At 45.5% G+C, this 22404-nt stretch overlaps 1 protein-coding gene across 1 annotated transcript in view; it reads left to right on the top strand.

Moving 5' to 3' along the window:
* Positions 1-15754: 15754 nt before the first annotated feature.
* LOC128723252 (centaurin-gamma-1A) overlaps positions 15755-22404 on the top strand; it is a 36243-nt gene continuing 29593 nt past the window's right edge. The window contains exon 1 of the mRNA XM_053816971.1: positions 15755-15917. Within this exon, the coding sequence (XP_053672946.1) occupies positions 15755-15917 (163 nt within the window). The remainder of the gene's footprint in view (positions 15918-22404) is intronic.

The following is a 22404-nucleotide window of genomic DNA, read 5'->3' as shown; positions in this document are numbered from 1 at the left end:
TGTCCCTGCAGCCCTCACTCTGCGCTGACGCTTACAGAGTATGATTTGGACGTTGGAAAACATATCCACCATTCGCATCATGCGCCACTTAACCCCTTTTTTCGACGCACAGGACTCACCTCCTGCGCGCGCATGAGCACCGCATCGTCCTGCTGCATCCTTTTTGGCTTGTTTTCACTGTCATCGTGTGTCCTGTCCTCCTGTCAACCTTGGGATCCGATGGGCCGCTTGATCGCTTGACAGTGACACACACAGTCCACCGAACGTGCACAACGAACGGTTGACGATGATGATAGTTGTTCCCCCTGCGCTGTAGGATCATGTCGACCCCTCGCATCGGTTGCGCCGGGATCCCGTTAATCAGATTGTTTTACGTGCGCGCGCTGACCGGAAAGAGGCGGCTTTTGTAACATTTTTTTATGTTGACGTAAATGGCAAGAAAACGAAGAATAAAAAACATATCGTCAATCCGCTAACGTTTGTACGCTGTGCGCAACATTGAAGTGATACGCAGGGCATTCGAACGATGAGAGTGGCTTGTACAAAAAATGCACCACGCTAATGATATCATGAAACGATTCCTGCTTGACGTGCCACTGGGTGGTTTTGCTAGTTTGTGGGCTTTCGGGTTTTGCTTCAGCATGCTAGAGCGCTTGAATTGAACATAACTCTGAACGATGGTACAAAACTACGAGTGAAATGAACGGGACGCACGTCGCACCCACCGATGCAATAGGATGGATCTTTACTGAAGCCGTTCATTTCCATGATTTTCCTTTGAAGATTTTTTTTCGTTCGTACGTGCGCTATGCTGTCACGATGCTAGGAAATTGTTGCTTCCGATGGGATGTTTTTTGTTCCACCTCGTGATCCTCTTGATGCTCATTCATGCGAAAAACATGGAAAAGGTTGCACTGCTGCAGTGGCACATCAAAAAAAGTGGAATGTGATGCCTTCCCTACGCATCGATGGAGGGATTAGAGGATTTGTAGATTATTTTCCTCTTGCTGCTGGCTGCGCAGGATATGCATTCGGAAAGCAGAGCTAGAGTAATGTAACATGAACAAAATACGACTTGGAGGGAGCCAAGTGCTTGCAAGGACAAAGACCTACAAATTGCATACCATTTCGTGCGTGTGCTTTGCAAAATCGCTCGCAGGGGCGCAATTGCGTGGTTTTAGCATGATTTCCCTTCTTTTTTGCATATGACCCGCGCCGACAAATGGCAAACTAACACTCTAACGACGAGAGAAGTACGTTATAGAGCCTCTTCAAACGGATCCCGCTCTTGAGCGTGCTTTTTTTTGCGTGTAAATGGGCACACTGCCCATCAAGCAAGGCTTCGGATTTTGAATTTCGAGTGTCGTTTCCGACTATTCTTTTTTTGCGAGCTGCGCAACTTTGCCACACGCGAATCACGAGTCGTTGCGGTTCAGCAAATGGGGAAGTTGATGGTTTTTCCACTCCTGCACAGAACGTCCGCCTGGGTCGCGTTTGATGCAAATTGGCAAAAAAGCCCATTCACCTGGCACGTTCTATTGGCATTTGTAGGGTTTGGTCCACTATTTTTAGTGCGTTTTCGCAAACTTGGGAACCCCATTGCATTTGGTTGGGGGTAAAATGCACAATCCATTGTGTTGAATGCATGGCAGACCTTCGCAGTGATGTATGATTTGAGTATGGTCATTTATAGTGTAGCACGTGTATCAAATTTTCCTTCAGCTGGCTTGTGGAACCCTCGTAAAAGAATTAAGAATATCAAGAATTCGAATGAACATGAAATGCCCAAAATGTTCCAACTGGAAAGTAGCATTTCATTTCACATTATCTCTCGACAATATCGTGTTTTGCCGCTGTCATTTCACACCAAGCAATTGTGTTCATTTATCGTTCCACCATGCAGTGCAACCCTAGGAAAAGAATTCTCTTCCGCGTGAAATGTAGCTCACGTGTGCTATGCGGCACTTTCCATAATTTTCAAATTAGGTTTTACGACCAGATTGAAACGTAGGCCTTTAGCTGCATGTACCTTATGCAGCTGATGTGCGTTACTATTATGTTTTTCGCTCCCACAAAGTCAGCATGCATCGCGTGCCAGACGGGAGGTGTAATAATTAAGATATAACGTTATGTTGCCAGCCTTGTGTTGGCTGCTCTCGTTAGGATGGTAATCGTTGTTCTAGTTCCACTGTTGGGAGCTAATTTTATGAACGGTTTTTTGACCTACCCGATCTAACAGACCCGTATGAAATTCGCGCACGTGAATCGTACCGTTTGTAACGGATAATTTTTTATGTGAATTATCTAAATGTAACATCCCGCAATTACTCATCAATGACGATTGAATTGTTTTTGATTGATTTCAAGTCGTTTTATTACTCTTCCAGTAACCTTTAACATTGTGTTGTTACATAATTATGGATTATGATCGATTCCATAAGAAGAAAAGTAATATACATTTTCTCCCTTAGTCTACAAACAGATGGTAAATTTTCCGTGCAAAAATGTTCATAAAACATCCTATTGTTACACAGTGTGTAACAATATTGCGGGATTGTCATTAAAAAAATTGTGCGTTGAGCATCGCGTGTGTGCCCCGTAATGTTCATTTTAGTCACTAGCGAAATTATAATGATTCGCTGGTATCGTTTAATCGAAAATGTTAAAAAAAACTACATGCATTAGGGTAAACACGTCTCGCGTAACACGTTTGATGGCAGGAGGATCGGAAGTAAATTATATTATGATTAATGATGGATCAATCCAAAGCTGGCTTTGCCTCTGGCTACATCAAGCCCGATAATGAGCGTAAACGTTTCCCAATAATGTCGACCGACGGACGACACGCGTATGCGCAAAATTATAGCCCGTGCTGCTTGAAATCAGCGTAACTTTTTTGTGGATCGCCTCGAGCGACCCTTTCACTCATGGCGCGGTTTACGGTGAGGTTTCATAGCAATCATAATAAATGATCGTTTGTTGGTTTACAAACGGAAGTGTGCCTCGAAATGGTTAAGGCATGGCGTGTCACGGTAAACCGCCATCGAAAATCAACGGACTAAAAAATTAAACGAAGTTTTCGTTGCTAGCTTGGTTGGGTGAATTCGATATTTTCCCCTAACAATTACGCAATGTATGATTGTGCGTGTTTTTCGTTTTTTGCTCTTTAGAGATTTTTGTTATAAACCCAAATCTTGCGATGACCATTACCTCCATGACTATGTCAGCTGTTGGTTTCTACTTATCGTTAGGACTTGGTGACATGGTGGCTTGAGTGGCATATTCAAAGGACGCGACAGGACTCATTCGCATGTGCTGAAGGACTCACTGAAAATGTCACAAGTCCGCATACTTTCACCATCGCGCATACTTCTTCAAGCGCTACGGAAATGGAACGAACGAAGTGCTGCGACGAAAGGACTCTTTTAGAAATGAACCCATAATAAGTGGCCTTTCAAGAAGCGCTCTATACTTATCGAGCAGATGTTTGCAGCATAACGAGCTGGGAGAGTAGCCTTTCGATTATTTCTCCTCGCGATCGTTCCATTGAGAGTCGTCTTCTTCTGTACTCTGGCTTCCAAGGACATGATGGCAATGAGCGTATCGTTTAGAGGAGAACATTACACGCCCAAATGAGTTGGGTTAATTAATGCTCGATTGTGGTCGTGGGTAAGTGCTAAATGATCGTCCTGCGATGCATCCACTTGCAGTTGTGGTGCTTCGCTTTACGAACATAAAATTATCTTCAATTTATGGACTACGGAATCGAAATTAATGGGCAGAAAACAAGGGTTCCTACTTTCGCACAAATTTAAACGACGATCTATATCGATAAGTGAATTCTAACCCATCACTCGACTTATGTAATTGTAACACGATTTTCTATATCATACTCTGCATTCTATTGAACGAAGTTTTCAATAATATTGAGACAAGAAAACGAGATATCAATGTCTAAGAAGTGCACCCAACAGCTGCATCCAGAGTAGAATAATGATAAAAATTAATATCGTTAAATATACATATTTGATCGATTTGTCATGGTTACAATCGTTAGCTTCCAGCGTGTAAATATTATTTAGAACCCACACGAAAAGCCACATGCTGCCGATTTGTTTGCGTAAATCTTTCCCGAACTTCTTGTAGATAGATAACACCTCAGTTAGGTGCTGTCTAGCGTACGGTAGCCAGGTGACCTATTTATACCTGTATAACTGGAAAGGGGAAAGTGTTCTTCTCCCATTCCGTTCCGAGGTTTCAACGCTCTTCCGTCACACCTCTACTACGGCGCGTACGGTACGCTCGTTCTCCGCGAGCAGATGCTTTTATAATGCCTGCTCGTAGTTCCAACACGCGGGTTTCAGGACACTCGACTAAAACAATCAGCATACGACCCATTGGCGGGCCGCGTCACTTGAGTGAGTTTCAATTTCCACGCCAACCTTGGCGGACTGGTAGAACTATTATGATTATTATTAGAACGCGCCCATAAGGACTCTCGATGCTCGTGGCTCTCCGACCGGTACCGTCGCGTGCCTTGGGTGTCGTGTCCCGGTTTCCCGGTTCCCAGACGACGCAAGTAACACGTGCCGTACCGAAGAAAGAAGGACCTCTTCTCGGTGTGCGATGGTACTTCACCGTCCACTGAAGGACGCACGTTGTCGGATGGTCATAAAAATGAATCCGAATAATTTCGTGCTTTCGCGTTATGCTTCCCCTATCCACCGAACCCCTACCATCGCACCCAGTGTTTGTTTGTGAAAGGGCTCGCGAACAAAACCATTAGATCCGCGTCGGTTGCGCTTCGCGATGCTGTTATCCTTTAACGGTCCGACCATTACGAATCGCAATCCTTTCGCCGGTCCGAAACGGATCACACCACACATCCTTTGCATCGGTGGAGCGTTTCATCTGGCGGGTTGGCGTTTTTTTTTGTGTTTTGCTTATTGCCGATGCAAATCAAATTAATTAAAATGCACTTTCCCCATGTGAGCGATGATGCGGAGTTCTTCTAGGGTATTCCCGCTCAGGGAGATCGTTGGCAGAAGCCGAGAAGGATAGCAGCAAACACACGCCAATCTGATAAAGGGTGAAACGTTCACTCAGCAGGTTATCTGCACGGGCTGAGAGGATTAGAACGTAACCATTGTTACCGACCGGAACAACACTGCACCGAGCAAGCCGGCTCTCCCTTTCGTAGGGATATCATCTGCATCCTCCCGAGTCGCTTGCGGGGCCGTTTCTTGCCTGCGAGGCATAAATAATAATAAAGGAAATGCTGATTATCCACCCCGGCGGAATGCTTCGTAATGTTTTTCGCGCTTATTAAAGTCGTATCATCGCACATTCATCACGGGATGCCGCCGTGCTCGGGAACTCAAATGCGGGTGCCAGTAGCTTCGAGGGTGAAAAAAGTGCATTGCAATCCTCCGTACCACCCGTGAAGCATTATCCGGTGACATGGGCGCAACGATGTTGGCTTTTGGATGGCAGTAACTGCAACAAAAAATCCCCACCCTGCCGTGCAGAGCCTGCGCCCGGGTGTAGGTATCATGCTGGGTCTGTTTTGGTTGCGGGTTTTCGGGGTCCTTTTGAGGCGACTGCTGTCGTGTAGTCTCAACATGCAGAAAGTGTATTTTTTATCCCTATAATTTGATGTGTGTATGTGACTGCCGTTGATAGAGCAGCACATAATAACTTAACTTACGCCTCATGCAGATGCAGGCAGATTAGATCAAACTGCAACCTCACGGGAACTGGACGAGTCAGTTTTTTCATCCCTTTTTCGAAGGACTAGTTTATATTTCGAAAATCCTGATTTATGGTCCCTCGTGCCTTTCTTTTCGGTTGTTCAACATTTTTCTTTCGTTTCAATGCGTTTTGTTGATTTGCGGAGTGTACTTAGAGGAAAATGAATGATAATATTTCCATTCTGTTGGCAACAAATGTAGGTCATTTGCGAATTTATTTGCTGTGGCGGGGAAATTTATGACCATCGTCCACCAGCATAAAATCCGGTAGTCAGTACTCCGGAGAAGAATAGCATTTTCGTGCGTCCCAGAATTGGTTCGGAAACTGCCGTACTTTTCTCGATATCATGATTTCCCTCAGGTTTTGAAAAACAAAATCTACTTACTCTCGATGGCGCTAGCATCGCCGGGGAAAATTTACCAAGCGTAATTACGAGGTTTAAAACATTCCAAACTCCCTTACTTCCTGCGGCATATGACCCGTGTGGTGCTGCCTGCCTTCCAGAGCAGGGCCGAGTAGATCGTGCCACACGTTCGTGATATGGCAATTTTCCTGCCATCCTGTGGTGAGGAATAATTATCTGCACCCGGTTCGGCAGAATCCATACGCACACACCACCTTCATCCCTTTCGCGTTCGATCGTAGAGCACCGAACCACCAAACGAACGGTTGAAAACCGCACCCCGAGCATTAACGGGTCGATCAGCTAAAACTCACCGGTCAAAGCGATTGTCCAAATATTTTCATTTCACTTTCACTGACCGCACACCATCTCCCGTTGGTTGGCACCCTTGGAGGTCCAGCCCGCGTCCGAACGCTTCGAAGCCGTTACGATGCTATCATTTTCGCCATCTACAGGATCTGACCGGTGGAATAGGCAAACGCACCCCAGACAAAGGAGGAGTCTGCTTTGGAACGGGGGAAAAACAGAAACGGCGGGATATCGCCCGAAGGGGTCATTAGTTTATTGGGATACGCTTGATAGGAGCGAAATGCATTTGGATGGTGGTCAGCGTGCCGTGCTGGTGGATGGACGGTCCTTGCTCGCACCTGGCATTCCGAGTTTTGCCCATTTTAGGCGAACGAGTTCCGTTGAAAAGCGAGCAGCAGCTATTGACCACCGCGCGGTATACGGAGCGAGTTGAGCGTATGTTTGCTCTACGTTACTGGGTAACAAATTATATTTTAATGAGCCGAGTCACCATCGCGTTCGGGACTTCTCGATGACAAGCAAAACGAGGGACACTGCAGTCATTTACTCGGAATATCAATTTGATTAACTATGGTCACGCGATCGTTGATCGATGCACTGATCGATTTTTTTTCGTACATTTCTGATCGACAATCTGAGGGCCGGAAATTCATTTCAATCACGAATGGCTAGTTTGAACGCCAGGTGGATAGAACGAATTATTAATCGCTTAAAATGATTTTTAGAGGGTGTGATTTTCTGGATCGCTGTGAGTGATCTATGCACGTATTTTAGATGAAAATTTATTCTATTTTTCTAACGTTAAATGTCGACTGTTAAATAATGTTTAAAATTCCACCGTCTGTTTCCAATGGTTGATTTCGGAGGGTTGGAAATAAAGCCATAAATTATACTAACTTATCTTATGCGCTTCCTTGGCCGACCACAAAAACAAACGCGCTTTGTCCATTCGCGGTGGAGGCGTTGCGCTGTCGCCTCGGCTAAGCCGCGCAGTGTGTTTCCTGGATTAGGAGTAAAATAGAAACATTAATCATATCACCTCACACCGCCGAACTCGCATATGCTCGCGTAATAGAGTTTTTAACGCTCACTTCGCACAACCCGACACCGGTGTGGTTATGCTGCCGGAGAAACATCGTAAATTTTCACGCGGTCGGCTAACCTCAAACCAAACCCAGACTATGTTACCGCCCATTGGGGAGCTCGCATGCGTTGTGGATATCGCCGAAGTGATTCCACGTAGCAGTATGAGGTGCCATTGTTCTCTCGGGAACAATCTGTAGTACAATAGAATCGCAGGTTGCTTCCGCTTTCTTCACGCCAACTTATGAACGATTATGGTGGGGGAAATATATTTGAGCATGTTTCCTAAAACCGCACCTACTGATGCGGCTGGCTACTGGATATAACGCCAAGCTAACTACTCACGATCACGAACGGCATCTTAAGTGTCTTTAATTTCGCGTACCACATTAATTAGCCACGTATTCGTGCGAACGGGTCGCTCCCGTCAAGAATTCGTGACTTGCGCCAAGAGAAACTTGCTCTCGTAAGGGATGTAGTGGCTCATTGCTTGTATCAATTTTTTGGGAGAAAGCTATTCGCAACGAATTCCATTGAATCCATGTGCAAATGTGTACATCTTCCGACTGTTTCTCGGATGAAAAATTGAACTAACATGCTCTGCGCAAACTCAAAGACGACAGGAAACGCGAGTTATCACCTGATTGCTTGTGCGGGTGTACTTCCTAGTTTCCTGGTTTGAAGGTGTATCTTTGCATCATGCTACCGAACGAGATATGACCGCGCGTGGCCTACACCTGGCCCCAAATGAGAAGTGTTCACCCTTGCTAGCAACTTCATGTGTATGATTAATCTGTAAGGAAAGCTCATAACTATTTCTTTAACGCACACGCCACAGTGAATAGCGATAACGAACGGAAGATAACCAAAAGCAGATGGGCTGAAGGGGTCGTGCTGGAGTTCGACCTGTACCCGGAAAAGACTGAGGCTTTCCATTTTGACCTCCGAACGTGTGGGTTCGGCAACTCCCCCTTCAGGTGGGCTCGAGCAAAACTAAAGGGAGTGAGAAGTTTCGTGCGGTTCCATTACGTTGTAACTGACGCATATCGTTGCCGGTGTGGTGAGAAACAGGTCTCTACCTCGGTCGTTTCTGAAGACGACGATGACACAACGACGTCGCGTGCACGCGAACAGCGCGGAACTAGGCTTCAATGCGCACGCACGTGCATGGATTTCTTGTCCGACACACACTGTGCACGCATGGACCTTTTAGTCATGTTACGCAGCGATGTTTCTTTTCCTGCAAAGCATTTGAATTTTGGGGTCCGACGATAGGAGGCAGTCTTGTTTAGTGATATATCTATGGAAATATTTGTCATGCAAAGGGAAGTGCGCTACGATGGATCGACCGTAGGAGTACGGCATGATGCATGATTACACGATAGCCCTAGCTTGAAACGAGCTGTCGCTTATCGTGCCGTGTTAATTTGAGGGCTTGCTGCCCCAAAAACGGTTGGTCGTACGATGGAATCTTTTGCGTTTGGTTGGCAAACATTAACCCAGCTGCATAGCGTGTTTTTTTAATTAAATCTACGTCCCGATAATGCGGTACCGTGATTTACACATTACATAATTAGGTAGGATTGCCTTCTAGAGTCACATCCCCTGTAATTAAGCTCGTAGCGAACGATCTTGCAGCGATCGTAAATTATGTGCTTTACCTCGTGACCTATCGTGATCGTGTTTAGATAGCCCAACAACCCTTTCAAGACCTTATATTTCGGCATCGATCGTATGCAGACACATTTGCAAATTGATATTCATGTGTAATGATATTCGCACTGCCACTCTTTCACCCGTGCTGCCCTACAGAATGGGTAAATGTTTCGAGATGTTATCTCCGAAGATATCGCTCTCGCACACAATCCTAAATTCGAGCCGTAAAAGGTTACAACCCCTTAGCAACTTTTCCGAGGCAATTTCCTGATGTTCTCAGGGAATGCCATAAATTCTGAACACAGTCTCTAGTGTAGCGTGTTGATCCTGGTGATAGAAACATCTTGACTATGAGAAGCTGCCGAAACTGGGTCAGCAACAGTCAGAAACCATTACAGGAGACCGCTTGTGCCATTGGTTATGATGCAAGGAACATTCTCAGGAGCATTCGGTGCTTCGAGGACGAACTTACAATTTCAACCATAGGTGATACCAGGAATGCAATAAATGGATGCCATCCCGTACGTTGCGAATCTTCGAATGCGCCGCTGAAGAAAGCTGCTATATAAATCACAAATTTTTACGACTCGTACAATTTCGTTGATGGTGTGTGGCCAATTCCTACCGACTGACGGAGAAACGCGTTGACGCGAAGACCTCTATTCCCGGATGATGGAGCTGCGGAATCATAAATGTTCCACTGTTGTTTAGCTTATGCTCTGTCCTCTTGCACACCGAACGACTGTGACGTCTTCTCCGTATCAACATGCTAGTAGCGTGCTTGTCCAATCGATCCGCAAGATGAAGTACAAAAAAAGCGAACCATCGAACGTCCTACCGGTACTGAATGTCCAAAATTTACGATGGCATCGGTCGGTTCCGGCGAAATCGATCGGTTTTGACACTTTATGGCTACTTCGCTTTGGGGGTTACTGGAGGTCGCTTTTAGGAAGGAGTACGTAACGCGACGCGAAAGTTCGACCCTGCCCGGGCGTGATGTTACCTTTCCCGACCTGGAGGGCTTCGTAGCTCGTTTCGTAAAGTAAATAAATTCACATAAATGTCAACAAAAATACAATTAAATTTCACGCCCATCACGCGTTCGGGTACCAACGATCAAGGAGCTTGAGATGGGCACCGCCCGATCTAAATCCTGCTCTCGAGCGACGGTCTTGAGATAATGCGCCTCAGATCGCTCGCCTCGAACATGGCAGTGGTTGGCAAATTTGCGTGAAATTAATTTTTACACCCCAGGAAAATCGCAACCGCCGTCTGACCCTTGGCGCTTGTCATGAAATAGACACTTTTTCTACACAGCATTAGAACATGTTCTGGAAAAGAAGGGCTGAGAATTTTCGCGAAATGTTCAACCCTTTTACTGGTGACTGTTTTTTTTCGTTGCGTTCCTGCCAAACCGGGTTAATCGATAACCCTGGTCGAATGTGCGTTTTAGCGTAAGAAAATCCCTTCAGGCTAAGGAAAACAGTTAAAATAGCAACGACAGAAAAGGTCTGCATGATGTTCTCGGTTACATCCTTATCGGTGCGTACCCCTGCATGCGATCTTTGCATGTTCCGAATGGGTTAGTTTTTATTTCCCTTCCTCTATTGGCAAACTTTAATGTGCAGAAACCCTTTCCCTGCTGGAAGGTTGAAATGCCGGGATAAAATTACTGTTTGTACATCAATTTGGAACTAATCGATTTCGATTATTGGCGTATCGTTCGCTCTCTACTTTTGCGACCTCACGATACCCTGGGTGGTGTCGTGGCCCCGCGATAAGAATCAGAACTAAGCAATGCAATGCATTCTTCTGCGTATACTGCAAAAATGAAAAAGGTAAAAAGTTCTGCGAAAGGGATGGGAACAAGATAAGAAACGAGCATTCTCGTATGAAAAATTAGACATGACAATCTGAGCTGAGTAGCGACGACTGCTCGTTGCAAAATAACAACCAAATTGGCGAGCAAATGGGAGGCCAGCAGAGCGTGTGATATGCTATGATGGGAAATTATGCACATTTTTCACGGCACATTAATTCCTGCCGCAGTACATCGTTGATACCTGTACCCGAGCGTGAAGTTTGTTACTTGCATTTTTGTTTTTTTTAGTATAGACATTTGATATTAAATCACGCGGGCATGTAAATGTTAATACGTTTCGTATTGATCTGTGATGTTTCAGCTAGGAAGTTGTCTTCAATTTAACTTTCGCTTCACCACAAACACACTCCATAAGTGATGGTTTTCTTACGTCACCCAGCCCGACGGTAGAATCGTTTTTCTTGCTATTAATATCTATTGATTTGCTTGAGAACTTTCGCTCGAGATAGGAAAGTTTTTCTATCTATTTCCGGGCGCTCGGAAACTCCACAAAAGAGAGACAATAAACCTCAGCCTTTGTTGGTGTGAGCGGTGGCTATCATTATTTCGGATCGATATGCCAAACTTTGTCCGAAAACTTTCCGATTCTTATCGTGCTAGATTGGGATGCAATTATCCTCGTCTTGGGGAAGTTTATGTGGAAGTAAAAGTTCTCTTTCTTGCAAAATGTTCCAGCGTGTGCTGAACTATCTTTGTTCTGATCGCTTTTTACTGGTCTTTGACAGACATAATCTCTAGTTATCTATGTTGAATTTGATTTACAAGTACTACAGTTTCTACTGTACTAACAACAGGAAGTCGCATTCAATGCCTTGTAACGATTTTGACTCATTACTACTGCCTTTAGATTGCCCGCACAAAAATGCTTCGTGTGCGCTTCTTGTTGCGGATTGGATTTTTTCTATCCATCCGTCGCCTTCTTAGTATTAGAATGCATGTAAATCCACGACGTATCTTTTGCTCATGGCATCTACTAACTTTGTTCCAGCATGTCTTGTTTTTTTGTGCCATTTTGTTTCTCAGCAAACTAATGATTATGTTCTACAGGTATTCTACCATCTTTCGCCGTCTCGTTTTGGTTGCATTTCATAGAAAACGTTCTTGCAACCGTTACCTCTTGGCTCTTCTGTTCTGCGTAAAAGCCTTCGGTGCCTGTTTTCATAGCACTTGCATCACAAAGAAGTTGAGGTGATACCCGTTCTTACGAGCTCTGGTGCGATTTTATTTCAAAGCCCCGTCATAATATTCACGTTCATCGTTCCAGTTTGGGAGCGATTGACCTCTTATCGCGCATGATTATAGTGCCTTCATATTTTATGCACCCATCACCTGAGACGGGCGCTCATCATTAACCAGCAAATTTGCACCCAGTAGTGAAGTGGGATGAAAGAAACGGAGATAAATTATGAATCGCCACGGAGATTAATTATCTGGCGACCGAGTGACGAAATGGCAAAAAATGAATGATTCGCCGTCTCCGTAAGGTAACGGTGCGGGCAATAATTTGAAACATAACACTGGTAGCATTGGGAGGGGAAGTGAGCCAAAAAACGAGTATCTTGTAATTATTTAAATTTGATTAACCTCTCCGGCACGAAATGGTCAAAAGATACCGCCCCGTGTGTTCACGCAACGGGAGTTTCAAGCCCTTTAATAAGTGCGTCTTCTGTCGGAGATTATTCTGTCTTTAAGTTAACCATTCTTAAACCACTTCTGAAACCTAGCAAGCTTACTCAATTTAACGTGATCGATTCTGAACCCGCTCGACGGGATTGTTTCACTGAGGAAAATGTGGGAGTAGGCTGCGTTACGCATTACTAACTTCTACTGTTTTTCTTATTTTCTTCCAGGTTTGTACCAAATTGATGGTTTTGTGTGATGCTTTCAGCTTCTGAAACCCTAGAAAGGCCTCGATAATTGCTCAAGTTCTTTGGATTTAAGGTAAATTGTCATCAATAGCTATTACGTTTCCGGGAATTGTTTACATTTGATAAGGTAGCTATGAATTATGCTAATTTACCACACAACCAAGACGCAGACGCTATAGCTTGAACCATTTTCAACATAGTTTCGCTCCTAATTCTTGGGCCAGACTAACACCTACAGTGGAACAAAAATCGTATCGTTTACTTTATCACCTTCTATTCCGTTGAATGGTAACACATAATACTTTTCTGTAAGACTGCGACCAAGTCGTTTTGCGTCTCGAAAACACCCTGAACTCGAGGCTTTACATTGTCCACCTTCCAGCATCCCACGCCTATCGTACCAAGGACCTGACATCTCGCTTGAGGCTGCGTGTTGCGTTCCTTTCTCAACTATCCGCACGACAGCATAGCACGGCTAGTTAGTGATCGTGAAGCATAATGTTTCTGCCGGTAGGGAATGGGCTCTTGGGAGGGCAGTATCCATCGAAGAAGGCTGCGGATTCTAGCTCCGTATAGCCTCAACATCCATTCCTAAAGGCATTTGCTCGTAGGCGAAGACTATCGGACTTCCAGATATGGTAATGAATGCCACGATACCCAGTTTCTTTTTACACTTCTCGGGCGGTCCTTTGCTCCATTCGGTTGTGTATTTTAATGCATTTCTCCCAGATTTCATTTCATGGTTGTTGTTTCTTTTTTTATTCGTGGGATGTAAATTGAATGCACGATACTGTATAATGTATGGCGCTAAGCGTTTGTCTATTCGACAAGCAGAATCTTTGTACCGGAACCGGTTCGTGAGTCAATGTGGGATCCAATATGTGTCATCGAAAGGTCAGCCGGTGAAATAGATAAACTCTCAGTATTTCCCAAGACCCAGGATTTAAAAAAAAATTAAAAAAAGTCTAGCCATCTTCTGTAGAAGCTCAACAAGAACGAAGGGATTTGGTGGAAGTGTTAGAACGCACGAACCAGCGTTCGAGTACTTGTGTATTCCTTAAATTGCATTTTTCTCTTCCTGCATTCCTGTGGACATCAAAGCTTACGTTACCGATGAAAACCAGCTTCGAGCAGGTTATTCACCTTCCACAAGCCTGTTTGGATCTATAAACCCTTCCGGATTATAAATCACCTTGAATATTGCGTTGTCTCCTTCATGCAGCAAAACTACCTACCCACACGCATAAGGCCTGCGAAGCAGACCGCTCGATGCATTGCAAAAGAGGGAGCTAAAGTTGGTTGTGCTTAATAGTTGCTTAGAACTATGTAACTTTGTGCGCGAACTAACTGGGAGACTGTAAAGCGTTTAACGTTAAAATATCTTATTTTTTTTGTTTTTCTTGTAATCAAATATTTTGTCTACTCTAACAAATTACAACCGCAAAGGGTCCTGCTCAATGACCATTTGGAATGTATTGCAATCCCTTAAACGTACGAAAGCGCTCGTGGCACGAAGATAACTTCGGTTTTTCTTACCTTGATTGGCAGCATACGCATATACGATATACACACTATTGTACCCAACATTGTGGATGCAACTCGTAATTCATATCATAATTTTTAAAACAGCTAATGGCACAGTTCTAAACCACAGTTGGCAGTAGAGGAATATTCGATGATTTCCAAACATAGCTCAAATATAACACGAATCAAACATGGTTCAATTCCAACTAAATGCTGGTCGTTCCACACAGTGTGTACAGCGCCAATGCGCATGTCGAACACGAGAGCATGAGAGCAACCGAGCGCAACGTTGTCGAGCAGCTTTTGGAGTTTGACGTCCCTGGTGCGAGGGATTTTGAAGGCCTGAACCGGCCAAACCGCTCGATGAGCACAGAAGCATAGCATTCATATGTTCGCTCTGCTGGGGTGCGGACGTGGTTCTATTGCACGTGGCACTATCGAGTTAACCCAACCAACAATTCGTGTTGTGTGTTCTACGTGGTGCATTTGATCGGTGTCGCTTTTTCGCTGTGATCTGTATCGCAAAAGTGCAGTTTAGAAAAGTAGCTGAATATTTCAAACGGCTATGTGAAATGTAGACACGTGGCTGCCAAAGAGTAATGATGTGCAATCTCCTATCAAGCGCTAGCAGTGTGATACCGAGGGTGCACCAGTGGCACAGTGTGACCGTATTTGCACCACAAACCTTGAAAGTTTCTCCCGCGAGATCTTGATGATGATTTCGGTGCCAAATTTATCCGACGACACGTTGCGCAGCTAGTGGTATCAAAAGAGAAGGGCCTCTGCAAACCTAGCGTGTTGATGTTGTTGATGTCGTGCGGTGTTTAGTGACGATAGTGTAACAATATCGGATTCCGCCGGTGTGGAGTATGCCAAAAATAGTGATGCAGCTTGGAGCGTAACTCGACTGCACCGCCAAATCGATGCCAAAGAAAGTGTAGTGTAGCAATATTTGTACCTTTTTAAGAAACTCGTGCCACCTGCAATCTGCCTGAGAGGGTGTCGACACACATCCATAAAAGTGTTGCGAGGTTCATCTTACGCGAGGCTACTAACGAGAACGCACCGAAAAAGTCGATTAGAATCGCATAGAAGACGCATTAAGTTCTCCTCCGTGTAGCGTTTATGGTATGACGTAGGCCATCGTGGGCCACAGAGTGTGTGTGTAAGTGGTATATAAGAACGTCTAACCGAAACAGTAAGAAAAAGAGCAGCGCACAGAGTACAGAGGGCGCGCAGTTATCTAGCGGCAAACAAGAGAAAAATCACACCATGACGATGCTGGCGGTGAAAAATTTCTTCCTCCCCGAACGGAAGGCTCCACCGGAAACGCCAAAGTTCAGCCGCATGCCGGAAGCATTCCTGCGCTCCATCCGGCGCCGCTCGTTGCGCATCAAGCGCCCGAAAACCGTCATCGTGGAGCGGGAAAAGCGAAAATCGGGTAATTAAAACATATAAAAACCCCAACCGAACCTGCCGTAAATGGGTTCCTATCGCATTTCCCGCTGAGGGAGAAGGCGCACAGTAGACGAAAGAAATGGTCGATAAAATATCATTCGATGGAAAATGAGCCATTCGTATGATGACAAATTTCGAACAGCGAGAAGATAAAACATGTTTCCAAACTGTGCAAAATTCGTTCTCAAGGTCGGGCTTATCTCATCTCCAATCTCCGATGATGGTGCCGGCGCGAGGTGTCATCGTAAATGGCACTTTTAATGAATATTAATCACCGGCTGTATTCTGGGTGTCATTTTTTTTCGCTTTCTACCCACGAGCATTCATTTTTCGTAATGGACGTGAGGCTGCCAATGACCGATATTGCTTTGTAGCCATTTTTAGATGTTAGTTGGTGCTTAGGTTTTTTTCCTACGCTCCTTGGGCACCGTCTAGCATAATCTCTTCGTCTGGATGGAGGATGGTGCAGCTCCGAAGGGGCGTCCAAATTCACCAAAGACATCGTCACGCGAAATCGTACGACGGTGCTGTTGGCTGGGAGTAAACTATCGGTATGCAAATGTCTTGCGACCCGCTACCAGATGGAATCCACATGTGTTTTTGTCTTTTCCTTCCTATCGGAGATGAGGCGTGTCTCGTCTGGTCGGAAATGAGGATTATGATGTCGGTTGGCAGTGCGGAAAAGGGTGATGCAATGATGTCGTTGTATGGACACGTCGAGAATTGCGGGAGTGTGATGGAACTCCAGCAAGCGTGCACACATGGAACGTTTCAGCAACATTTTCAATGTGGTGGGTATATCTTGAAGCATAGTAAAATAATATGTAACGTTAACGGTATTAACGTGTGTTTCAACTTGTGAGTTTGTTAAGCACTTGGTTTAAAAAATGTGAACAGAATAATATGTCCTTAAGAAGGCATTTTTTTTTGCAACGCACAATCGAAACAGTGTGTTGCTTTCATTTTGCTTTGGCATTGACAGGCTAGGGGTCGAAAAGGTGTAGATAAGATAACCGCATTGTATGTATGTGCCAATGATACCGTGATAAAAAAAATATTAAACAAAAATAGACCTAAAAAAACTATAATGCATCTTTTGTATTCGATAAGAAAAAAAACACGTAATCTTTCGTTAGGTACCGCACCTTATTTTGATTCAAACGCATCAAAAGATAAGATAAACGCTCCAACTTAGCCGCTTACCACTTGGTTAAGCTATCAAGAGCGCCTGCACACAGGCTTATCAGTGCCGGGTGTACTGGTAATCGTGCACAGACTTTGAACTGCATATCCATCGAAAGTGGACTGACGTGGTGCACCCGACACGCGTCGGTTCGGTCGTTTTCCCATGCGTGAAGAAAGGTTTCCGTTTCGACGTATTGTTTCCATGCCCTCGGCTGGGGAGGAAAAACGAAAATTAACAAAGCTTTTGCTTTCGCGCCCGGCAAACAACCTTGAAGGAAAGTTTTACTCGTCTTCACTGCCTTCGGCTCGGTTAGTCATCAATCGGTGGTGGGCAAGCTTTCTCCTAAGCAGCTGCTCGACGGGCGGTTTACAATTCCACGAGTCGTGTGTGCCGGGATTACGCAGCCGGTCGACCCGGCACATCGTCACCAGCGGATCGAATGCACCGAGCGGTGAAGATGCATGCATATTTGTACAATGCACTCTTTTCTTTCGGCGTGAACAAATTTCACACTCATTTAAAGAGATGCCTCTACGGGACGGGCCAGATCGACGGCGGATTTTCATTTTCTCCGACGCTCCGGATCTACAATTTGCCGCTTTCTCACACACATACACACGGGTTGCGCCACAAACGCGTCAGCTGACCGTTGCGAATTTCCCTGCTCCGAGCAGCATCATTTTCCTCGCGTGTTTCGGCGTGTCCGAGATCCCGAGCGAAAGTGAATCTTGTTCCGGTTAGATCCAGAATTCTTGCACCGGAAAGAAAGCACGGCTCTCCAACGCACCAAATGCTTGCGCACCCTCGAAACCACCCCAGGGCCGCCAGCTGTGTGTCCGAAACGGGCACCGGAAGGTGGAGTGAAATTTATGACCCTACAGGCGCAAAACTCTCACGTCGGGTCCATTTCCTTGCGAAGCTGCATACGAGGTCCACGAGCGGTTTCGACGTTCTAGTTTTCCAATTTTCTATCGATTCGTCTTGCGTCATTTCTTGTTCGCGCGAATGGTTGGCTGGAAATAGCGCCCAAAAGGTAGCCTTTGGGTCAAACATGCGATGAAAGATGATGTCATTGGTGTGGCGGTGGCGGCATCGTTCGTATCTGTCAGAACACATTAGCGGTATGATTGCTTCTGGTCCTCGGCCAACGGAGCAAGGAAGAAGCGAAATGGTTCTAACGGTCAGTTTTGCACACGTGGAGGCTTCTCAGCGGATCTACTTTGATGCAGGCACATGTGCTGCGCATACGTGATTATGCCGTGGAGTTACGTAGCTTGAAGCACGTCGCCTGGACACCTTTCGGAAGCATGGCCGGAGCTCAAAGGCACGTAATCAAATTCCCACATGCGTCCAACGCCGGGTGAACATCGAGGGTGGACTTCCTGTCCTTGGAAAAGCATTAGGATGGGATTGCGCATTGTTGCGCTCCATGCCAGTCACATGCCAAAAGGAAACATTTGGCCAAGTGGTGAAATTCGTTGTTCCTGTTTTTTTACGCTGGTCGGCTGTGAGGATTCGCGCTTCTCGAAATTTCCTGACCTGTTTTTCCTTATATGTACGCACCACCGTTATCGATTGTTCCGTGTTGGCTTGTAGGGGGGACATTTTAAGCTCATCAGGTTCTTATTTTTGGGAGCCCCAAATTTGAGTGTACCTGAGCGGAGTATTATTTTGTTTGTTCTCCTGACAGTATTTCGGTGTTCCCTGTTTGGAGTCCATTTACGATTCCATACGCTTGAGGATTAGTCTTAGCGAGGTTGATGGCTTTCCAAGCGATACAAGTGTTTCTGTTTTCGCGACCATGGCAGTAGAAGTGTGTTTTTTAGCTGCCGTGCACCACACAGTACCATCTAAGTAAACAAGGAAACGTGACTTGCCGTCTGCGAGCGGCTTAAGAAAACGTCTAAGCAGCGCACTGCGACATTTCACTCCAGTAGGTATTCTTTCTTTACGGTCTTTTTTTTCTAAACGTGATCGGTCGGCGACTAGTCGTTGTCGTGTGTTCTAGTTGGAGTTTCGATGGGAGACAAAATTGGCCCCACCAAGCTAAATGGCACGGGTGGATAGGCCACACAATAGTGGCCAGAAAAGGGCACTGTTGTTATTGTTAGAAAGCGCTTTTTTCCACTCGCGCCTGGCATCGTGTGTGAGGTCGAACGGATTCAGGACTGTCCGGTGTATTTTTACAACGCAAAATAGAAAGCCGTTCGCCTTGAGTGCAATCATCGAAACGGGCCTGGCTAGAATCTGCAGCCAAAACAAAATAGTTAAATCCAGCGGTCATTTATCTTCGTTCTGCAAAATAATGATCCTGTTTTCGTGCTGTCAACGGTAACACTGGTAGCACAGCCAACGAGTTCACGATTTCTATAAACGTGGACGTGGGGCTAGTGCTGTTTTTGGAGGTTGTCTGGAGGAATATATTTTAATTTTGTAGGATATATTTACCGAGTTATACATACGTTTTGTAGCTCGCAAATGCCTTGCAGACTCATTTGTCTTGTAACGAGGTCTAGTACTCTGCTCAATTATCTATTCCTTAACCTAGCCCCTAGAAGACAATAGCAATAGAAGATTCTTCGATGGAGGGCTACTGCCATCGGATGTGGCCTAATCTCATTGACCTTAAACTCACTAAATGTCCGTACCCGAGGGCACGATTCGGTAAATTGAATCCACATTATAACCGGTGCCGGCGTTCCGCCTCAATTGACAACGCCAGCACTCTGCTCTGCTACGGCGCACGAGGATCGGGATCCCTCCGTAAATTATTCGCTTCCTTCCCACGCTGTTTAACCAATCAGTGGCGCGTTGCTGGGTTGTGGTGTTGTTTTTTTCGCATTTGCTGCCATTCTCCGGTGGTGGTGCTGACGTTTGTGGACCTTAATGTGTCGAAACCCCCACGCGCTCGAAACCCACTCACTGGCTGGCGCCCATTCTAGCGATCGCTTTTTTTGTACTGATGAAGGTGAGAAGGAATACGAATATTCGGTGGTTTATTAAAAATTCAACCACGCTTCACGATCTCGATGGAGCGATGTCCGCTCGGTCGGACGTTTACCCGGCATACGAAGGAATGAGCGATCTTTTCGGCGTTTTTTTTTTGCTCTGGCCATGGCATTGCAAAAATGAGAAGCCTGAAAGAGGGCCACTGCCGTCGTCCGCCATCGTGAAACGCACATCGGCTTTCCGCTGCAATCCTTGCACCAATGACATAAAAATATCGCGACCGGTTTGCCTGAGGAATTCTCCCACCGAACCCTTACGCTGCTCGAAGGTGAAGGGTGATTTCACCCGGCTCAATAAGCTCCACCCCTCGGGCATGAAGAAAACTGCATTTTCTTCGTTCGGTTTGGCGCAAACCGATGCACTGCGCGCCCTTAGGGGTTCCCCGTTGACGCAAGGGTTGGCTGTGATATGATGTGACGGCATTTTTGAAGGGCTCTAAAGGGAACGATGGTTCGCTGTAACGGTATATTGGAGAAATATTTCATCGAATCGGTACCGTTGAAATGTTTCAAGGCAACTGCGAATAGCGAATGCAAAGGATGCACGGACATTTTTTTACCTTGTGCTCTCCCACGTGGTCCTTGAACCACGCGCCACTCGAAAGGCTTTCAAGTGCGTGCGCATTCGCATATCTTCCGATGTATAAAACAGCTGATAGGATGGTAAAAAGCAGCACTTGAAAGGTTTAGGGCTACCGAAAAAGAAACGAAAAAGGAAATGGTCAATAAATGGAACGAGCGAATAGAACCAAGGAAATAGAACGGACAATGGTGGAATGAAAAAGTGCAGGATAAAAAATGTCCTCCTCCATGTCCTTTCACAGAGGTGCTCGCATTAGCACGCAGGTAGTGCGCACGCACACTACGCGTGGCATTTAACGCAGGAGTCCTCACGTGACGCGGCGCATGATGAAGAAGCACCCGTGAGCAGCTGTTCTTCCAAAGCTGCCCCTTCTTCTGATCGGATCGCCAAGATCTCTTCCCCGAAACGAAACCCGACGCAATCCGGGATCGGGGCGAGCACCCAGCAGGCCAATTTAGATGCTAATTTGGGATGAAGGCACAAAAACACCTTCATCACCACCGACACGAATCCCCCTCGAGGCGTTTCGATGTCATTGGCAGCGCGCATCGGTTAAGCCGGCGAATTGCATATTTATGTTTCGATGCAGCCGTGCCATCTGGCCGCTTTGGGTGTGCGACGAGGGGAGATCGGATGTGTGTGTGTGTGAGGGTGCAGTGCGGAGGGGGCGATGGTGATGATGAAGATGATATCGTTTCTTGAGAAAGAGGATTATCCTTCGTTTGACGGCAAACACGCTACGCGTTACTTCGAAACCACAGCTTTTATTCCGAACGATCACCGACGTTGAGATTTGACGAGTTCATTTTCATTTCACGTTTTAGACATGGTAATCCTACGCACTCTCAGAGAAAGATTATGGGCTTGAGGATTTTCTCTCGGCGCTTGCATTTTTTAGCATTCTCAAATTCCTACATTCATGCCTGATTTGTCTTCTGGAAAGTCTGGATTGTATTTTCTGCTATGACAGCTGCGTGCCTTAAAGTAGAATAAATGATTTTTTTTTACAATTCTAATTATCAAATTCCAACAAAAATAGCTAAAGCAACTAATGAGTACATTAATTTTCAAGCGTTTTGATGCAAAAGAAAATACGTGCGCCTAGTCCGGAGGTGTACCATTAATTGTTCTTTCCATTTATCTTCGGATCTTTCTCTGGCTTTCATTCATCAACTTGTTCATCATTACCAGCGGAAGGAAGTTGCGATTTATTATTAGACGCAATTGTTGAATGATCGTTCCCGATCGTTGTTTGAATGTGTTGTTGCTTCCGGTCCAGAACGCAGCGCATCCATTCATCCATCAGTTGTGGACTGGAATCGGAAAAGAGCCACCACAAACATTAACATCGTATTCGTTGATTGACAGCCCGACAGCCGGACGCCGATCAGCGGATCAATGTTTTACTAAACATGATGTCCCAAGGATGATCCTGTTTGAGTCATGTGAACTCGCATGTGCCTCTCAAGAAAATCATATGCATGGTGATATTTACAAGATAAGAGAACGTTATCAATCAGCTTTGGCTGAATGTGAAGATCAATACTTTGAAGGAAGCTCTCACTCCCTCGTACGCTTGATCTGTCGTCTTCATTATCACAAATAATCTGCATCCTCCGGCGTTATGTAGACACACTTATGCCATCGGTGCTTGTTCTTCTGATTCACGTCGTTTGGTTGCATCATAAATTCA

The sequence above is a fragment of the Anopheles nili genome, chromosome 3, assembly GCF_943737925.1.
Source record: "Anopheles nili chromosome 3, idAnoNiliSN_F5_01, whole genome shotgun sequence".
Lineage (NCBI taxonomy): Eukaryota > Metazoa > Arthropoda > Insecta > Diptera > Culicidae > Anopheles > Anopheles nili.
Note: the sequence above shows the minus strand (reverse complement) of the source record. Positions and strands in the feature narration are given on the sequence as shown.